Below are 17917 nucleotides of genomic sequence, written 5' to 3' on the forward strand. Positions count from 1 at the left end.
AGTTTGTTGTTAGCAAATGTGATGTATAAAACTTAACAATATTACAAGTAATGTATGAAGGACAACAAGAGATGTACAGTGTAAATCTTTCTTATAATTATTTCTGTAACGACAACTCTTAAAGCTGTCGTGAACGTGGATAAAAAAATATTGTACATAACGGTTATAATTATCTTCAAAGTGATAATTATTGCGTGCATAGTGGTTAACTGCCAACGACTAATGGATCCGGATACCTGATTACCTGTTAATGGAAATTGAGGAAATATAAAAGATGAAAGCAGGCGAAGTCAGATCAACTATAATTATGATCAAAAAAAGGATTTTGCTAACAAACAACTGTCCTTAACGCACTTTAAAGTTAAACAGTTGTATATAGCGGTTGCTAATTAATTTGGTTGTGACGGTTACATGAATGTATAACTGTTTAAAGCGTATTATCGACAGGTCTAAAGGTTGTCGTTAGTAAAATCCCTAAGAAATTTAGCTATTAAAGTTAAAAGAATATAACACAAGTGTTAGTATATGATCTGATGAGTCAAAAGTGTTTTACAGAAGTTTAGAGTCTGGCGATCAGAGTCTGGAGTTGCAGAATCTGTTTGAAGTATGACGTTTCTTGGTGATTAAGCTACAGAGGATTTTGGAGATATGTTTTTAGTTTAAGAAGATTTGATCTTATCTCTGTAAGGATAAACATTAGTTAATACCGAATATTTGATATGTTTAGTTTATCTTTTCCTTTATTGTAGCTAGTTTGTTTTGGAAACCAAATCATAAAGATTTGGTTTATCATGTATAAATAGGGATCGATGGTTTTGAACTTTGTATCACTTTTAATCACGAATATTGTGTCTTTCATATCTCTTAATTCATAATTCGTGTTCTCTCAATTTTGTTCATATAATTTGTATCTATTGTTCATTGAGAGTATTGTGTTCATAATCAAGCTATTGTGAACTAATAACTGGTATCAGAGCGGGTTTGGTGTAAATCCAATTCGGTAATCTTAAAACGATCCATATATTGTTAAAAGATGTCCTCCAGTACCATCCCAACTCCAGTTATGGCTGGTAAAGGAGTGCCAATTTTCGATGGCACAGACTTTGCAACCTGGAAACTAAAAGTTCTTTGGTTTCTTGGTTCGATTCATGAAGATGCCGAACAAGTCCTTACAGTAGGACCTATTATACCTGGTACAATGGTTGAAGCTGTTCCTGCTACAAGTACTGCTTCTGCTCAACCTGCTTATCTTCGTGAAAAACCAAGAGATAAGTGGACAGAAGCAGAAGCCATAAAGTTCAAGCTTGATAGCAAGATAAGAAGTATTATAGGTAATGGTGTTACTGTTCCAATTCTCAGGAAGATCAGTCATGCTAAAACTGCAAAAGCTATGTGGGATCTCTTGCTTAATGACTATGAAGGTGTCACAGTTGTTAAGACTCAGAAGAAAAAGAATCTGATAAGGTGTTATGAAAATTTTGCTGCTCAGCCTAAAGAATCATTGAGTGATCTTCATTCAAGATTCCAGGTTCTGATTAATGATCTTGAAAGTGTTGGTGTAGAGAAAACACAACAAGTGTTGTGTCAAAAGTTCATTGAACTGTTACCTTCAAACTTTGAATCTGTGATTACATCAATGGTAATCAGTGAAAAAATAGACACTTATGAACTAAGTGAGTTGTTTGGCATATTGTCAAACTTTGAAGAATCACAGTTGAAGAACAAGATCAATGCTAAGAGAGTTGTTAAAGATCCAGAAGCTGCATTGATAGCTACTACTAAGAAGAACAAGCAATTGTTCTCTAGTTACTCTAGTAGGGTTGATTCTGAAAGTGATGAGACCTCTGATGATAGTGATTCTGATGTAGATGAGGAGATTCAGGATCTGGAAAGTCAAGTGGCTCTTTTGACTCAAAGGATTGAGCAGAAGAAGTTTGGTTTTAAGAAGGGTAAAGGCAAGAGTTCTTTTGATCCAAAGAAAGCTAAATGTTTCAAGTGTGGCAAGGTAGGTCATATAGCTGCTGATTGCTGGTCCAAGAGTGAAGGAGGTTCAAGTTTCAACAAACCTGTTGACAAAGCAAGAAAGTATAAACTTAAGTACAAGAAGATGAAAGGTGAAGCAGAAAAGTTGAAGAATAAAGAACAGGAGAAAGCATTGTACACAGAAGCATGGGAAGATGAAGATTCATCATCTGATGATGAAGAGGATAAGTGTCTGATGGCTATAATTGAAAAGGATAGTGAGTCTAGCAAGTTTGAGGAAGATTTGAAAGCTATTGAGAAGATGGATAAAGACTCTACTTGTAACAAAGGTTCTGCCTATAAGGTACAAAACTTTGTAAACTATCTTAATAATGAAAAAGTGAGAATGTTTCAGTATTTGTTGCTTGATTTCAATTGGTGCTTAGAAGATAGTGACAGGTTAAGAACACAGATCATTGAGCTTAAGAACACCATCAAAGATAAAGATGCTGAAATTAAAGTATTAAAAGAATGTGAGGTAGAACTTGACACATACAAAATGGCATATTCAGAAGAAACTAAACGGTTAAATACTGAATTAGGAAGATCAATTAAAAAGGCAAACCATTATGAAAATATTTGCAAATCTTGGTGTGTTTCTTCCAAAAAGAATTCTGATGCTATTGCTAAGCAAGTACCAAATGATGTCAAAGCTATACTTGGTGAAAACTACACATTAGATAATAATGTGGAAGTTGATCCTATTATATTTAAGCCTGACATTTTACCAAATACTTTTATAAAATTTGATGGTGAGAGAAAAATTTTAACTAATGCTTTTGTAAGATCAACTGAGTTTGTAAAATCATTAGAACCTGTTAAACCTTCAGAGACTATAATTTTAGATTGTAGAAATCCATCAGAGTCTGAACTATTGAAACCTTCAGACTCTAACAGTTTAGTCTCTAAAAGTGAAAGTGTATGTTCTGACCTAGAATCTGACACCCAAGAATCAAGTAGCATAAGTAATACTGAATCATCTTCTGATAGTGTCACTTGTCCAGATCCTAAATGGTCAACTAAAAGAAAGTCAAAGTCAAAACAGGCTAAGACTATTAAAAAACTGAAAAGGAGAATTTCAAAGCTTAGTGAAAGATTAAAGGGTCAAGAAAAATTCTCAAAATCATCTTGTTTTCCTGAAAATTTCAAAAAGGTATGGAAACCTAAAGTTTGTGAAAATAAAGGTGTTTTGAAAACAGTGATGGATAAGTTGATCTGGATTGGTAACAAAGCTTTTGTATGGAGAGTTAAAGACACTCCATCTGAACCCACTGCAAAGTGGGTTCCCCCTAAGATTTAATCATTTTTCTTTTGCTTGTGTCTTGTGTAGCAGGGTAATAAGTGGTATTTAGACAGTGGTTGCTCAAGACACATGACTGGATGCAAAGAGCATCTTGTAGGGTTTGTAGAAGAAAAGGGTCCTTCTGTGAGATATGGTGATAATTCTGTTGCAAAAACTATTGGTTATGGTACTGTTATTGCTGGAAGTGTGTCATTCAAGAAAGTTGCTTTAGTTGAAGGGTTAAAGCATAATCTGCTAAGTGTGAGTCAAATTGCTGATGAAGATTGTGAGATCAGAATAAGAAAGAAAGCTGGAATTATTTATGATCCTAAAGGAAGACCAACTCTTGTTGCCTGGAGATTTCAAAATGTGTATATGCTGGATTTGGATTCTGTTGATTCTGAAATTGAAACATGCTTGTATTCTCAGTCTGTTCCAGAACTTAATTGGCTTTGGCATAAAAGGCTATCTCATCTGAATTTTAAAAATATTAATGAGCTTTCCAAAAAGAAGCTTGTTAGAGGTTTGCCTCAGCAACCTTTCAAGAAAGATAAACCTTGTTCTGCTTGCACTATGGGTAAACAAACCAAAACAAAGTTTCCCTCAAAATCCCTAGCTACTATTAGTGATCCACTTCATATGCTTCATATGGATCTTTTTGGTCCAATGAACACTAGTAGTCTAGGTGGGAAAAGATACACTTTGGTTGTTGTTGATGAGTATTCAAGGTTTACCTGGGTTATCTTTTTAGCTGCAAAGAGTGATGCTCCTGAAGAAATCATTAATTTAATCAAGAAAGAGCAGGTTCAAAAAGGTGTTCTTGTTAAACAATTGAGAAGTGACCATGGCACTGAGTTCAAGAATGTTACTTTAATTGAATTTTGTGAAGAATCTGGAATTGGTCAAAATTTCTCAGCTGTTAGAACTCCACAACAGAATGGAGTTGCTGAGAGAAGAAATAGAACACTTATTGAGGCAGCCAGAACCATGTTATGTCAATCAAATGTTGCACTCAGATTCTGGGCAGAAGCTGTCAATACAGCTTGTTATACTCAAAACAGGTCATTAATTGTGAAGAGACATGGCAAAACTCCCTATGAATTGTATCATAAAAAGGTGCCTACTATTCATTACTTTCATGTATTTGGATGTAAGTGCTATATTTTGAATCAAAGGGATCAGCTTGAAAAGATGAGACCAAAATCTGATGAAGGTGTGTTTATTGGTTATTCTTCTGTGTCTAAAGCATATAGAGTGTATAATAAGAGGAGGATGAAGATTGAAGAATCCATTAATGTTTCCTTTGATGAAAGTCCCATTGAAATGGATCAATCCTCTAGTTCTGAGCATTCTGCACTTGGTGAATTGTCAAATTTAATTTCTGGTAACAGTACTCAGACTCTAGATTCAGAGTCTGAGACAGATGAATTTAATTTGTCTGGACTGAAACATTCTGCAGATAATGCTCTCACTGAAGAAGTTCAACAAGAAGATGAGCCAATTGTTATTCATGAAGATGATCAACCTTCCAATACTACTGTGAATCCTGTTGTTCCTATTAGAAAATCTTCTAGAAATATTGTTATTCCAAAGCATCTTGAAGATTATGTTGTAGATCCTACTGGTTTACCTAAAACTGGTTCTTCATCTCAGACACCTGTGTCTGATTTTGCAATTGCTAATTATTGTTTCTTCTCAAATTTTCTTTCACTCATTGAACCCAAAGAAGTAGATGAAGCATTGTCAGATAATGATTGGGCTGAAGCTATGACTGAAGAATTGACAGAGTTTGAAAGAAATGATGTGTGGGAATTGGTTCCAAAACCTGAAGGTAAAACTGCAATTGGCACTAAGTGGGTTTATAGAAACAAGGTTGATAAAGATGGTATTGTGGTTAGAAACAAAGCAAGGTTGGTGGCTCAAGGGTATAGACAAGAAGAAGGTATAGATTATGATGAGACATTTGCTCCTGTTGCTAGAATTGAAGCAATCAGATTGTTTCTAGCTTATGCCTCAGATAAAGACTTTGTGGTGTTTCAAATGGATGTGAAGAGTGCTTTTCTGAATGGTATTTTGCAAGAAGAGGTGTATGTGAAACAACCTCCTGGTTTCAAAAATAAGAAGTTTCCAAAGCATGTTTACAGGTTGAAGAAAGCTTTGTATGGTCTGAAACAAGCTCCCAGAGCCTGGTATGATACTCTGTCAACATTTCTTCTAGAAAAGAAATTTTCTAGAGGAGCTATTGACAAGACTCTATTCATCAAAAAGGAGAAAGGTGATGTGTTACTGGTTCAAATTTATGTTGATGACATTATTTTTGGGTCTACTAATCCAACTTTGAGAAAATGGTTTTCAGATATAATGTCAAAAGAATATAGGATGAGTAATTTGTGTACTCTAAACTATTTTCTTGGGCTTCAAATTAAGCAAAGTCAAGAGGGTATTTTTATTAACCAAAGTAATTATGTTTCTGATATGCTTACTAAGTTTGGTTTTAAAAATTGTTCCACTTTAAGAACCCCAATGAGTATTTCTGAAAAGCTTGATAAAGATGAATCTGGAAAACCAACTTGTCAATCAACCTATAGAGGTATGATTGGATCTTTGTTATACTTAACTGCTAGTAGACCTGATATAATGTTTGCTACATGTATGTGTGCACGTTATCAGTCAGATCCTAAAGAGTCTCATTATAAGGCTGTGAAAAGAATTTTTAGATACCTGAAAGGTACTCCTAACCTGGGTCTTTGGTATGCTAAAGACTCAGGGTTTGATCTAATTGGTTATACAGATGCAGACTATGCAGGTTGTAAGTTAGACAGAAAAAGCACATCTGGTGGTTGTCAATTGTTAGGTGGCAAATTGGTGAGCTGGTCAAGTAAAAAGCAGAATTCAGTTGCTACTTCAACAGCAGAAGCTGAATATGTAGCTGCAGGGAGTTGTTGTGCTCAATTGCTTTGGATGCAACATCAGTTATTGGATTTTGGATTATCATTAACCAAAACTCCAATCATGTGTGATAATGAAAGTGCTATTGCTATTACTGAAAATCCAGTGTTTCATTCCAGGACCAAGCACATAGAGATCAGACATCATTTTATAAGAGATTGTGTTGAGAAAGGCAAAGTGGTGTTAAAACATATTGGCACAAAAGATCAATTGGCAGATATTTTCACTAAAGCACTTCCTGAAGAAAGGCATTTTTATCTTCTTGGACAACTTGGAATGTTAAATCCATCAGCTGAAATGTTGTCCAGTAATGAAATTTCTTGAGTCTGAATTATTTTCTTAGAGTCTGGGTGACGTAATATTGTTCAGAGTCTGAGAAAGTTTACTCAAGTGTATTTTTTTGTATAAATTTGTTTCCTTCTTCAGTCAAATAAAGTTTTTTTTTTAAATTTCATTTTTAGGTTAAAGTTTTTGTTTTCTTTATTCTATTTCCTAAAATAAAAGGGTCAAATTTGGTATTAATGAAGGGAGTTAATGGTAATTTTTTTTTTTTTAAAAATTTTGGTCAGGAGTATTAATTTGATAATGATTGTGTCAATCTTTTTGATAACTTTCTGTTATGATGCATTGGGTCAATCTTGACCGTACAGACCAACCTGCAGATTCTGAGCAATCGAAGTCTGAGTTGTTACCGCAGAATTGAATTGAATTGATTGTACAAATTGCCATTCTCGAGTATCTTTTCCGCCCTACACCGACACCGGGTTTAGTTGGCTCGGTAATTTTACTCGACGTGTGGTTGTTTCGAAACAGGGAACAACTTTGAATACACAAGCTTGTAACCCGCGGATGAACCGCACACTAGAGCCTTATTGGGGCTAAAACCAATAACGAGAGCCTTTTTGGTATCATTGGAATTAACGGTATACTCCATCCCATGATGTTACACAGACAGAGCAGACAGAAGGGATGGATGAGGAAATCCCACTCAATTCAAACCCACCTTCTCCCACTGCTCAAGAACAAAATTCTTCATTAAACAACCTTGTGAGCTCACCAGCTCATACTGAGAATATTCACATGTCTGAAAACCTAGTTGTTTCAGCACCCATAGATGCACATCAAACATCTATTAGGCAAGGTGCTGCAAGTGCAACTCCATCACCTCTGCTAGAGGTTGGTGAGGGAAGTACTTTAACCCAGCCTAAACCATCTAGGATAGTGAGCTTGGATAACCTCATTACAGTTACTGAATTAACCCCCTCAGATAACTTTAATCAAGTCCCAATCCTGGACTTATCAAACCAAACTCAAGACCAATCTATGGCTAAACCTACCTCAGACATCAGTCTGCCACTCCACTCTCCAAATGTCCAATCCTTACACATCCTTGCACAGGCTGCCAATGCTTCATTCAGATCACAGGATGAAGTACAAGTCTCAATAACTTCTTTGTCCAAGGATCACTCTACTTCACAACAGGTAAGTGTTGAGGACATACAACCTTTATTAATCCCGACTGGTTCTACATTGCAGGCTGAGGCACCAGTCACAGAGGTTGGCTTTTCTCAAGCTTTGACTTCTATGGCTCAGGAGTTTGATGACAAGCTTCAGGGTGTGCAGTCACAAATTAATAAACTTCATTCTAACTTTAATAATAATTTGGTTTCAAATAATGAGGTGTTGGAGGTTAGGAGGTTGGTTGGGATTGTACAGGGTTCTGGTGATATTGCAGGTTTTGGTGATCGATTGAGCAGTTTGGAGGCTAAGATGCAGGGTGTTGAAGAAATTAAAGAGTGTTTTGCTGGTTTTGCCTCAGATATCAAGTCTATTAAGGATGATCAAGCTGAAATTTGGAGATTCTTATCTGCTCTCTCTCAAGATGATGTCAAAAAGGGGGAGAAACGAAAGAGGTTAGCTGCAGGTGGTGATGGTGAGTCTTCTAAACGGGCTCACATTGAGGGGGAGATACAGGTTGAGGGGGAGTGTAATGATAATGGTAATGATAATGGTGATGATAATGATAATGGTAATGGTAATGGTGATGAAAGAACTGAAACTGATGCTGAGGTTGTTGTTACTCATGTTGAAACTGAAGTTGTTGATGCTCCAATGGTTGATGAGGTTGTTGTTAGAGATAATTCTGAGGTTGTTAGAAATGAAATTGTTCAAGCAGGTGATCAAGCAGTTTCTCAAGAAAATGCTCAAATTGTGGTTGCAAATGTAAGTCAAATTGGTACAGGTGGTGGTGTTGACACAGGTGATGATGCACAGGTGAATGTTGAAGAGGGTGGTGCTAATGTTGAACAATCTGGTGTTCAAACTGATTTTGGTGAAAGTGGTAATCAAATCATAGTTGGTAATCAAGAAAGTGTTCTTGATATTGTTGCTGCTCAAGAGAGGCTGAGATCTTTGATGAACAAAAGATTCAGATTTAGAAGGTATGAAGGAGATGTTGTCAGTATTGAAATTGTGAAGATTGAAAATGAAGTGAATTTGTTGTTAACCATGACCCATTTGTCTGATAGAAGAATTAAGGTGAAAGTGAGTCACATTCTAAGGCTTGGTTTTTGTGAATGGAGAGGGTTGGCTGTTTGTATTCAAAGATGTGAGGGAGATAAGGAAATTGTTGATGAAGTGTTTAAGAAAGTTTGTAATTTAGTTCATCTTGTGTTTGAAGAAGGTTTTATCAGCTCAAAGGACTATGAAGTTTTTTGTGGAATGTTCAATTTGGAAATGAAAGAAAGGAGGGTCAAAGGTCACGTTGAGAAATATTCTGTTCCTGAGCATCTTCAATTTATTGATGATTATTATGTTGAATATTTGGATGCATTGATGATCAAAACGTCTGGGAATCAAAGGATGTTAATTAGGGTGGATCAATTTGAAGGAACAGATATTCATTTGTTACTTAGTTTGTTAACCAGGTGTGTGACTGTGCAGACTCATCCTTTTAGGGTCAAATTGTTGAAGCACTTGGAGACTAAATTGCCTATGTTGAAGAATTTGAGGTACATGAAGAAAAATTGTAATTTGATTGTGAAGGAGCTGGCAAAACTGAGGAAGTAGAAGATGAGGTTGTTTTGACATCATCAGATAGGGGGAGATTGTTAGTATATGATCTGATGAGTCAAAAGTGTTTTACAGAAGTTTAGAGTCTGGCGATCAGAGTCTGGAGTTGCAGAATCTGTTTGAAGTATGACGTTTCTTGGTGATTAAGCTACAGAGGATTTTGGAGATATGTTTTTAGTTTAAGAAGATTTGATCTTATCTCTGTAAGGATAAACATTAGTTAATACCGAATATTTGATATGTTTAGTTTATCTTTTCCTTTATTGTAGCTAGTTTGTTTTGGAAACCAAATCATAAAGATTTGGTTTATCATGTATAAATAGGGATCGATGGTTTTGAACTTTGTATCACTTTTAATCACGAATATTGTGTCTTTCATATCTCTTAATTCATAATTCGTGTTCTCTCAATTTTGTTCATATAATTTGTATCTATTGTTCATTGAGAGTATTGTGTTCATAATCAAGCTATTGTGAACTAATAACAAGTCTTGAACTTATTCTAACCCAAGGTGTTCAGCTAGTTGAACTGGACATATAGAATTATAGAAATTGACATTTATGTACAAAATATGAAACAAATACATACGCTTCGATTGAAACTAAGAAAAGAGATATGCACATTCATAAGCAAAAGTAACGATAGTTAGTAGTATATAATTAACATAACATAAACTAATCAGTTTCGTGATCAGGAACAGGGGAGAACCAAGCAGGAAACGTGCCTTTCGAGCGAAGCAATCGAGTGAATGAAGAATCGGGCATTTTCCAATTTTCTTCTTCTTCCATTTCCTCTAAGCTCTTTGGTAGTCCATCGGGCACAGGACATTCGGTTCTCGCTCTAGATACAAACTTATCGTGATTTTGTAACGTTTTTCTTGTTTTGTGAATTTGTGAGATTCCATGTAGATATCCTATTAGAGATTTTACTCCACCTGATTCTAGTATCAGTTTCTCCACCTCTTGTTTCGGAACTTCTTTCTGTTGAATTCAGAAAATAAATAAAAAATTATTGAATAAAAAAGAATGTCAATTTCAAATATTGTGTGCGAACTTACTTCGAGTTCTTTTAGCTCGAAATATGTTTCCCAGCAGCTGTAGGAGGATTCTCCTTCAAGTGTTGAACAGTAGTCTGATAATCAGCAAAATAAACATGATAATTAGTAGAAGGGTTAAAGGTATAAATACGCCTTATACTTTCACTTTTGTTCTAATGTATGCTATATACTCAAAAAAATATCAGCGTATGTCACATACTTTCAAAAGGTGTATTAATATGAACGCACCGAACTTATTAACCGGATAAAAGTTACGAGTTCATGCGGCATCTTTGTAGTAGAGAATGAAGTTAATGATACATCGGAACAAATCATTTTTTTATACAGACCACATCGGAACAAAACTAAATGTATATTATCTATTTGTATATTTATAGCCATATAAAATTCAGAAAATGCTAAATTACAATAATATTTTCTTTTAAGTATATAGCTTTAAGCCGTATAAGACGTATTTATAGCTTTAAGCCTCATCAAAACAAGACAGATATGGAATATGAAAAAGTCAATTTTTATGGAATCTGTTCTTTTATTGTGAAAGTGAACAAAATAAACCTCCAAAAAGAAATTATGAACAATATGATAACATTATAACTTCAAATCTTCAATGGTTCCATCACAAATCAAAGTGAAACGTACCAATAATATACACGTTAAGAATTTTTAGGGCTCAAACTTCTATTTTCATGTCAATGGGTTGTTACAATTATATGTGTTCAATAAACATGCAATTCGGTAATAACATTAATCACTTTTTTGGAATTAAAATATATTTATGTATCAATTTCAGTTCCTGCATAGGCTATAGGCAAAATAACATTGTTGAAAGTGAAGGGAAAAGAGTAGATACCTGCCAAATCGTTTTCTGTTTTTTCGATCAACGATGGTTCTCGAAAGATTCCATCTATCTTTCGTCGAGTAAACGGTTCACGTTTAGGTATATAATTATTACTTTTATTATTATACGAATTGTTTGTGGAAGAACAACAAATAGGCACCGGAAATAACTTTGGACATCTAACGGAAAGTCCTGGTTGCGAAGGCGGCGATCTTATCATCATGTTCGTCGTCTTAGGGCGAAGAGTATACGGTAGCGGCTAGCTGATGTTGAAATTATAAGTTTGGATAAAGATGGTTTTTAATAGCAATGTGTGTGGGGTCACAATTTTTAAGCCGATAGTTGTTAAAGTTACGTGGCGAGGATATTATTGCGTACGATGTTCGGGTTCTGGATGTCAGCTTGGGTTACACGTGGATACTTTGTTGTATGATGCAACTAGGAATTATACCATTCGTAAACGTGACTAATGACGTACGTCACTCCATGCACCATCACGTGTCTAATCACGTGACGCATGAAGTCCAGCACAAGCCTGATGGGAATCAATTACTGTGTCACGTAGAACGCACGTAATGTCCAGTTAAACGGTGAGTTGTCCACGTAATGGGAACCAAGTACGTAACGCGATTGATAGCGTTACATACTGATAAGGCTGACTTGGTATTACTGAACTGGACCGTATCCCTACATTTCAGGAATGTGGAGAACGTGGAATAGGTTGTAAGCATGATTAGGAGGTTCTAGTGGCAGTTACAGATCGTGGGGACTATTATAATGGCTATCATGCATAACCGTCATTTGTCAATCTATAAATAGCACCCTCAAGCCTCATTCGAAGGCTAATCAACCCACTTATTAACTCGCACATACTAACCTTCTTCTGTAGCTTACCTTGAAGGCTCGGAAAAAGACAAACAACACCACCAACTCCATACCCCATTTAACCGAATGAACCCCTTCCAGAGGTTAAATTCTCTTTTTAATTTACTTGCACTCAGACCAATTAATTTTGGTTTGATCATTTGGCGCCATCCGTGGGACCCGATTGATCAACGCTTTCATAACAAGATGACAGAAGGTTCCAACCCACCACCTACTACCAATACTGGCAAAGAACCATATGACCCTTTCAAACCTAATGATGATAGCACTTATGAAACTCCAAACGATTCCATCAGAAAGGGCACCCGGTTGCAGTTTGATGACGACGAGAAAGAAGCTGATCAACGTGACTCAGAAGAGACAGAAACCCAAGAGGAAAACGTACATTAGCTCAAACCCATTAACGGCGAGGAGGCCATACGCTTCTTGGCGAAGGGTGGATTCGTTTTACCCTCACTCATGCCCAAAGGCGCTGAAAGGCCTACCGGTATGTCCAAAGCGCAACCCCGTATCTCTACACGTTCAGTGTCAGAGACCGGTAAGAGTTCTGGCAAAACTAGGGAGGAGGCACGCAAGGATCTAATTGAGAATTTGATTCTTGCCGCACCGGAATCCATGAGTGCTCAGGTCGAGCAACCTGGCGTGGCGGACAACATGCTGAATAATTGGTACGCTATGATGGGAGACAATGTCAAACGGTCGTTCGAGGTTTCTGCCTGCCGTCCTCACTACCCCCCTCACGCTAGGGATGTATGACGGTAGCTCGGATCCGGAAGACTTTTTGCAGCAATTTGAACACGCTGTCAAGACACAACATTGGGACAACCCGACGGCATGCCACATGTTCCCGGGACAACTCCAGTCCGTCGCGCGAGAGTGGTTTGCCAAGTTACCCGCATTAAGTATCACTAGCTTCACGGACCCCAGGACCAAGTTCGTGCAACGCTTTCAGAATTTCAAGCGTACGGAGTTGACCTACTTGGACGCGCACAGCATCAAGATGAGGTCATGCGAGTCTTTGATGAGTTTTACCTCTCGCTTCACGATATAGTGTCAAAAAATCCCAGACTTGCCGGAATCACAGCAGATTTCTGCGTACATCATGGCAATTTGTCAGGTTAGGCATCTGTCCCTGTTTAAAACGATGTGGCGAAAGTTACCCAAGACGTACGTAGAGACGGTAAAGATGGTAAAAGACTACGTGTGGGCGGAAGAGTTCGCCGACGCTGCTGGCGGTGAACACAGAACTACAGATTGAAATGATAAAGAAGACAAAGGCGGCGACAAGGGACACACAAACAACTATAGGGGTAGCGGCAGTAGTAGCGGTGGCAGTTACGGATGTTCCAGCCATAAGTCCGGCAACCGCCATAACTATCGCCCATACGAACGTTATGGTTCTAAGAGGCTGTCGCCTGATGAGGAGAGTTTGATAAAGTCGCTATCCAAAACGCCAAAAGAAATTTTCGCAACGGAGGAGATAAGCAGAGACTTCCCGCCGCCCAAGCCCATGAAACCGCGCTTCGCGGTGGACGAAACACAGTACTGCATTTTCTACGAAGATAAAGGGCATGACGTTGACGACTGCCACGAACTAAAAAAAGTCATTATCGAAAGGCTTAAGTTAGGGGATTTTAACCACTTGAAACCCTCGAATAAAGGAGCATCCGTGACCAAGAGAATTGCGTGGCAGAAAGGAAAAGACAAAGCTCCTAAAAAGCACATTCACATGATTCAGATGTGGCATTCGGGTCACGTAAGGAAAGCCGAAGCGCTAGAGGAATGGGAGTGTGCACCTATCACGTTCCCAGCATTTTGGAAAGTCTGCCCAAGAGACCTACCATTAACAATCATTGCGACAATCAGACGCTGTCGGGTATCACGTATTTATATCGATACAGGCAGCGCTGTGGACGTTATCTATGAACATTTTTTTTTGCAGTTACCGAAAGACATAAGGGATAAGGTCAAGCCCCCGTTGCACCCCGTTGCGGGATTCACAGGTGAAATAACTTGGCCCTTGGGGCATGTTAATATCGACGTAACGCTAGGAGATGATCACCGTTCACGTACCGTGCAGTTAACATTTTTAGTGGTTCGTAGCCAATCCAAGTACAATGTGATTCTAGGACGGACTGCGCTTCAAGAGTTGGGTGCAATACCCTCGACGGTTCATGGTATGCTGAAATTCCCCACAAGGACAGGAGTAGCAACTTTGTTTTCAGACCGGGCCCAAGTCTGCGCTGATATCGTCAATCATGCGTTTCCTGAGAAAGTCATTAAGATCGGTAACACCCTTTCGGAGGAAACAAAGGGTGCCCTATGCGAGCTATTGTCCAACAATGCCGATATTTTCGCTTGGCAAGAGTCAGATATGACAGGAGTTCCAAGGAATGTGGCGGAACATCATTTAAACGCAAATCCCAGCATAACGCCGGTACGACAAAAGAAGAGGGGAATGGCGCCGGAACGAAGCGCGTTCCTGCGTAAGGAGGTAGAAAAGATTGTTGATGCCAACATACTGAGAGAGGTTCGTTACCAAACCTGGGTAGCTAACCCGGTGTTAGTCAAGAAAGCCAACGGGATGTGGCGCATGTGCTTTGACTTTAAAGATATCAACAAAGCAAGTCCGAAGGATAACTATCCGTTACCAGAGATTGACTGGAAGGTCGAGTCGCTCGCCGGGTACCACTTTAAATGCTTCCTCGACGCATACAAAGGCTACCATCAGATTCAAATGGCGGAAGGAGATGAGGATAAGACAGCATTTCACACTGATCATGGCATTTTTTTCTACGCTAAGATGCCGTTTGGACTAAAAAACGCCGGAGCAACGTATCAGCGAGTGATAGACGCTGCCTTCAAGGACCAGATAGGACGTAACGTTGAAGCTTACGTCGATGATATTGTAATCAAAAGCCATACAGAACCGTCTCTCCTTAAAGATATCTAAGAAACGTTTGACTCCTTGAGAAAAATCAATATGAAACTTAACCCGGAGAAGTGTAGTTTTGGCTTCGAGGAGGGTAACTTTCTTGGTCACGTCGTGACGCCACGCGGAATCAAAGCGAATCTAAAAAAGATTCAGGCTGTGGATGAGATGGTATCGCCACGTACAAAAAAGGAGGTACAAAGCTTGAACGGGAAGCTAGCAGCGTTGTCCAGGTTTTTGTCAAAAGCGACGGAGCGTTCTTTACCGTTCTTTCAGGTGTTGAAGGCATGCATAGGTAAAAGTTTCAACTGGACGCCGGAAGCAGAAAACGCCTTCCAAGAGATGAAGGTGTTCATCAAAACCCTACCTACGTTAACAGCTCCGGTACCGGGTAAATGTTCGTTCTAGCTAATGACTAACATTACATGCTTGTTTACTGACGTTACAAAAATTTCAGGAGAAACTTTAACTGTTTACCTAGCAGCGGGTGCTGAAGCAATCAGCTCGGTACTAGTTACGAAACGCGACGGAACCCAGATGCTGGTGTACTTTATCAGCAAGGTTTTGTAGCATGGCAAGGTCAACTATAATCCAGTTGAGAAACTCGTTTATGCACTAGTTCACACCGCAAGGAGGCTAAGGCGATACTTTTAAGTGCATCACATTTTGGTGCTAACAGATACACCCATAAAACAGGTACAATGTTTTTGGAACAAGCATGTACAGCGAAGAACGTTTCTAACCTTTTCATGGCAGGTCTTAAGCAAGTCGGAAATCTCCGGCTGAATGGCGAAATGGGCAATCAAACTAAGAGAGCATGAAATCAGCTACGCACCACATAACGCTATCAAAGGGCAGATCATGGCCGATTTCATGGTAGAATTTATTAATTCAGGACCACCAACAGCTGCCAACGAGGCGGCACCCCAAACCGTCACGTAGGAACTTTACACTGATGGAGCATCAAGTTCAGACGGAGCCAGTGCCGGTGTCGACCTGATACTTATAAGCCCAGATGGTGAGGAACACACATATGTCTTACGCTTTGCTTTCTCTATTTCTAACAATGAGGCGGAATATGAAGCGTTGCTTTCCGGGTTACGTATTGTGGAAAGGATGGGTATTAAGGCACTGAAAGTGGCGGTTGATTCACAGCTGGTGGCAAATCAGTTGAACGGAACGTTCGAAGTCAGAGATCCTGTGATGCAAAAATATTTGAAATTGGCGGAGGAATTGGCCAATAAATTTGATTCTTTTTCAATCACACAAGTGCCGCGATCAATGAACAAGAAAGCTGACGCCCTCAGCAAGCTTGCTTCATTGACGTTCAGCCACTTCGCTAAGGACGTATGGGTGGAAGTTGTCGATCAAAAGTCCACTGACGTGGTACAGGTATCAAGCCATCGTGCTTATAAAACCTACACCGAAACTTTGGAAAAACATGTTTCATAACTATAACGTGATGCCTTACACGTAGCGGCACCAGTTGAGGAGGTGAACACTTGGATGAATCCAATCGTCAATTATCTCAAAGACGGAACGTTACCATCTGACAGTGAAATGGCCAAGAAAATCCGCATGAAAGCTCCCATGTACGTTATACGTGACGGTGTTCTTTACAAAAAGTCCTTTTTAGGTCCGTTGTTGCGCTGCGTGGGTCCGCAAGAGGCTGAAACCGTGATAAGGGAAGTGCATGAAGGAACTTGTGGGATGCATTCGGGGTTTCGCACCGTTGCAGGAAAAATTATGCATTTGGGTTATTACTAGCCGTCCATGTATCGTGACACCAGCGACGTTATCAAGAATTTCGTTTCTTGTCAACGCTATGCGCCACAAATTCATGCGCCGTCCCATGAGTTGATTCCGGTCACATCAGCTTGGCAATTTTACAAGTGGGCAATCGATCTGGTTGGTCCGTTCCATGACGGGTGGCACCTTGTTGTGGCAGTCGACTTTTTTACAAAATGGGTGGAGGCTAAACCTCTAAAAAGCATCACAGGTAAACAGATTGTTAATTTCGTTTGGGAGGAGATAGTGTGCCATTTTGGGGTACCGCACGAGATTATCAGTGAAAACGGAAAACAATTCGCACATGATCCGTTTCGAGCTTGGTGCGATGGGCTAAATATCAAGCAGACATTCAGTTTCGTTGCTCACCCTCAAGCAAATGGACAGGTTGAAGTCACTAACAGGGACATTGTATCCGGCATCAGAGGCAGGCTGGATACGGATCGGAAAGGTTGGGAAGACGAGTTGCCAATGGTTTTGTGAGCGTTCCGCACCACACCAAAAGGAAGCAATCGCGAAACACCCTTTAGCCTTGTTTATGGTTCAGAGGCGGTCATCCCGGCAGAGATAGCAGTTCCGACGCAACGCGTCACAGAATTCAATGATGAAACAAATATGATACAACTAAAGGAGAATCTGAATCTACTAGAGGTACGCAGGTGCATGGCAGCAATACGAGAAGCGGCCAACAAGCAAAAAATCGCCAAGTATTACAATCGGCGTGTACACGAGCGATCGTTCCGTCCCAGTGACTATGTTTGGCGCAATAAAAATGCCAGCAGGGTTGAAGACCTTGGCAAGCTAGGGCCTAAATGGGAGGGCCCGTATGAAGTTGTGGATGCCCTTGGTAACGGAGCATACAACTTAAAAACGCCTGACGGCAAGTTCGTGCCACGTACATGGCACGCAACCAATCTCAAGAAATTCTATGTTTAGAATATTTTGTCGCATGAAATCATGTTTTTCATTTTCAATATTTCTTTTAATTATGTGACTGATCATCACAAATTTGTAAGCGCGATGCGCCATGGATTGGTTTGGTTAATTTGAATTTAATGCATTTTTCAGTTTCTTTAATGCGTTACGTAACTA

General features: G+C 39.0%; 2 protein-coding genes across 2 annotated transcripts; one reads left to right on the forward strand and one right to left on the reverse strand.

Annotated features, from left to right (window-relative positions):
* Positions 1 to 9996: 9996 nt before the first annotated feature.
* On the reverse strand, positions 9997 to 12163 carry LOC139871184 (CCG-binding protein 1-like). Its single transcript, XM_071858920.1, has 4 exons — positions 12098 to 12163; positions 11233 to 11479; positions 10383 to 10456; positions 9997 to 10305 (listed from the first exon to the last, which is right to left on the reverse strand). The coding sequence occupies exons 1-4, from the start codon at positions 12161 to 12163 to the stop codon at positions 10000 to 10002; spliced, it is 693 nt and encodes a 230-aa protein (XP_071715021.1). The 3' UTR covers positions 9997 to 9999.
* A 2925-nt stretch (positions 12164 to 15088) lies between these two features.
* LOC139871185 (uncharacterized) lies at positions 15089 to 16804 on the forward strand. Its single transcript, XM_071858921.1, has 4 exons — positions 15089 to 15428; positions 15495 to 15598; positions 15980 to 16442; positions 16515 to 16804. Exons 1-4 carry the CDS (start codon positions 15089 to 15091, stop codon positions 16802 to 16804), a joined length of 1197 nt encoding a protein of 398 aa, XP_071715022.1.
* Positions 16805 to 17917: the final 1113 nt, after the last annotated feature.

This window comes from Rutidosis leptorrhynchoides, chromosome 10 (genome assembly GCF_046630445.1).
Source record: "Rutidosis leptorrhynchoides isolate AG116_Rl617_1_P2 chromosome 10, CSIRO_AGI_Rlap_v1, whole genome shotgun sequence".
NCBI classification, from domain to species: Eukaryota; Viridiplantae; Streptophyta; class Magnoliopsida; order Asterales; family Asteraceae; genus Rutidosis; species Rutidosis leptorrhynchoides.

Excerpts from the sequence above, each read along its gene's own strand:
- LOC139871184 (XM_071858920.1), bottom strand. The coding sequence starts at position 12,163 with ATGGGGTATGGAGTTGGTGGTGTTGTTTGTCTTTTTCCGAGCCTTCAA. Across the intron at positions 10,457-11,232 it reads AACAGAAAACGATTTGGCAG|ACTACTGTTCAACACTTGAA; the intron begins GTATCTACTCTT and ends GCTGATTATCAG. Across the intron at positions 10,306-10,382 it reads TCGAGCTAAAAGAACTCGAA|AAAGAAGTTCCGAAACAAGA; the intron begins GTAAGTTCGCAC and ends TGAATTCAACAG.
- LOC139871185 (XM_071858921.1), top strand. The coding sequence starts at position 15,089 with ATGAAACTTAACCCGGAGAAGTGTAGTTTTGGCTTCGAGGAGGGTAAC. Across the intron at positions 15,599-15,979 it reads TGGTGTACTTTATCAGCAAG|GAACTTTACACTGATGGAGC; the intron begins GTTTTGTAGCAT and ends ACCGTCACGTAG. Across the intron at positions 16,443-16,514 it reads GGTACAGGTATCAAGCCATC|CGGCACCAGTTGAGGAGGTG; the intron begins GTGCTTATAAAA and ends CCTTACACGTAG.